The 2,720-nt window shown below is 38.0% G+C and overlaps 1 protein-coding gene across 1 annotated transcript; it reads right to left on the bottom strand.

Moving 5' to 3' along the window:
* Positions 1 to 237: 237 nt before the first annotated feature.
* LOC143366305 (uncharacterized) lies at positions 238 to 2,507 on the bottom strand. The gene is given in 3 exon segments (XM_076807254.1): positions 238 to 657; positions 659 to 984; positions 987 to 2,507. Coding segments are annotated over 3 exon segments (1,494 nt in total). The 5' UTR covers positions 1,735 to 2,507.
* Positions 2,508 to 2,720: the final 213 nt, after the last annotated feature.

Here is a 2,720-nt window from a genome sequence, read left to right as displayed (position 1 = left end):
GCTACGTTCAGGCGGAGCCAAGCAGCATTCCCGTTACTCCATCATACCCTACGGGGCCAAAAATTCCAACTGACAAATCCACGAGCGTCAGATGTTTTTTTTTTAATCTCATAAGAGATTTATTAAAACAGTATTACAGGAAATGCACAGTATTTAAGGGAAGAAACATAAAAAAGAAACAAAGATATCAGTGTGTACATACAGAAGTATACAGTAAGATTGAACCGTTAATTCATCCTAGATACGCAAATTACAGTTGTTTAGAAAGGCAAGAATATAGTGGCAAGCTTTAATATTATGACCAGCAATTAATGACGCGACATCAAGCGGCAAATGAAGATCTATTTTACGCAGCTTAAATATTAGTTTCATTCTTTGGACGTTATATAAGTTACATTGCCATAGGACATGATTAAGAGTTTCGTCTTCAAGATTACATTTGCATTTAGGACTATCGATAAAACCAATACGAGCTAAGGGAGCGGCCAAATGATACTGATCCGCTCTGCTTCTGTTTAAAGTAACAATAAATTGCCGAGATAGTTTTTTGTTCTCATACCACGGCGTACGATTGTCACTATGGTAGTGTTGAAAATAGAATTTACCTTTATATATCCCTTGGTCCTTTATTATTTTGGCCGTATGTGAGAAGGGTCTTTTTTTTTAATAACTCCGAAAGATCGGTGAAAGGTATTCTTGGGATGTCTAATGCGCAGGAGACGGTAGCACCTTTCGCCAGCCCATCCACAACATCATTACCCCGGATCCCCGAATGCGACGGAATCCAAAAAAATCTGATTTCATTATTAGGATTGTCGTGGAGAAATTGATTATACTTCTTTTTGATATCAAGAATATAGATATTAGTTCTGACATCAAACTTAGTGGATTTAATCCTTTGCAACACGCTGAGAGAATCCGAAAAGATGAGAAAGTTTTTATTATTATTGCATAACGCAATATCGAGAGCATCACTTAAGGAATACACTCAGCTGTAAACACTGAAGCATTTTGGTCTATACTTTTTGATGAGCAAATATTTAGATCAGGGCAAAAGCAAGCGGAGCTAACATAATTAGAACTTGGGATTTTACTGCCATCAGTGAATATGGAGAAGGCGGAGGAACTCTTTACCAATCCATCCAGACACAGGTTAGGGTCCTTTTCTTTTTTGAGATCCAGGCCGAGAGAATAGTCAAATGGAATTGTAGTGACCAGCGTACTGAAGTCGTGACAAAAGATATTGAAATGATTTCGGGAATCTATTCTGTTAGAGTAAACCTTAGAGTATGATATGCATTTGTTTAGTATCCCAATTGAAAAGACAGATTTGTTCTTCATTATGTTAAAATAGCATTTAATTGCATTAAGACAAAGTGAGTTATTGTTAGAGCGGACTTTTGCAAGAAAGCAATTGCATAGGAACATAGCACGTTCTGTTAGGAGAGGAAGTTTGGATTCAGCTAACATGATGTTTGTGGGAGAGCTTCTGCGGTAACCAAGGGCTAGCCTTACAGCCGAAAACTGAAGCTTTTCGAGCCTGTCAGATATACTTTGCCGTTTTGGGAAGTAAATGAAACTACCATATTCGAGAATAGAACGGATGAAACTTTTATATAAAGAAATGAGGGTAACAGGGTCAGAGCCCCACCAAGTACCGCGTAAAAATTTTATTATATTAAGGGAGAGCGAACATTTTTTGATTATACGGTCGACTTGAGGAATGAAGGACATTTTGTAATCAAATATAATGCCCAGAAACCGAACAGAAGCGCTGGATTTAACAGAGTAGTCACCAATTTTAATAGCAGAGGAACCAGGAACAATTTCTTTGTTATTAAAATGTAGAAGAACAGTTTTACTGGAAGAGAGATCCAGTCCCAGATCAGAGAGATTTTCTTTTATTATTTTAATAGCTTTTGCAATAGCTTTGGTACCTCGCTTAATGAATGTAAATTTGAGGAAGACAGCAATGTCGTCAGCAAATTGGGAAACTGAGATGCAGCTTTGCACGTTAGCCGTAACATTAGAAACATATAAGATGTATAACAATGGACTGAGGACACCGCCTTGCGGAACGCTTTTGAAAACTTTCCTAGGTGCATACCCAGAGAGAGTTATAAAAATAGATCATTCGTGAGTCAGGAATTTTATAAACTTTAGTATCTTGAATGAACATCCCAATGTCGCGAGTTTGGAAAGCAAGGTGTCAATACAAACATTATCGAATGCTCCCTGAACATCGAGGAATGCGGCCAGGACCTCTTTTTTCTCAGCGAAAGCCTCATAGACCTTTAGAGCTAGGATGGTAAGATTATCAAGGCAAGATTTACCATTTCTGAAACCATGCTGGTTGTGAGGGAGAATATTATTATATTCAGCCCACCACTGGAGTCTGTTTTTGATTAACGTTTCGAAGAGTTTGCAAAGACAAGAAGTGAGGGAGATCGGGCGGAGACCAACGCCGTTGGATTTACCAATAAAGTGGATAAAGGAATGTTTCCAGCTTAATGGATAGTCATTGTCCTTGTACATTCTATTGTAGATTTCGAGGAGTAAGATTTTATATTTAACGGGAAGTTTCTTTAATATGTCAAAGTCAATGCCATCAATACCAGGAGCAGATTTTACTTTTTTAGGGTCCAGAGCAGAATGAAACTCTGACAGACTAAACTGAGAGTCAAAGAAAGAGTTATGTTGGCAAGGAGGCACTCATAGAG

The sequence above is a fragment of the Andrena cerasifolii genome, chromosome 1 (assembly GCF_050908995.1).
Source record: "Andrena cerasifolii isolate SP2316 chromosome 1, iyAndCera1_principal, whole genome shotgun sequence".
NCBI lineage: Eukaryota > Metazoa > Arthropoda > Insecta > Hymenoptera > Andrenidae > Andrena > Andrena cerasifolii.
This window is presented reverse-complemented; position numbering and strand designations above follow the sequence as displayed.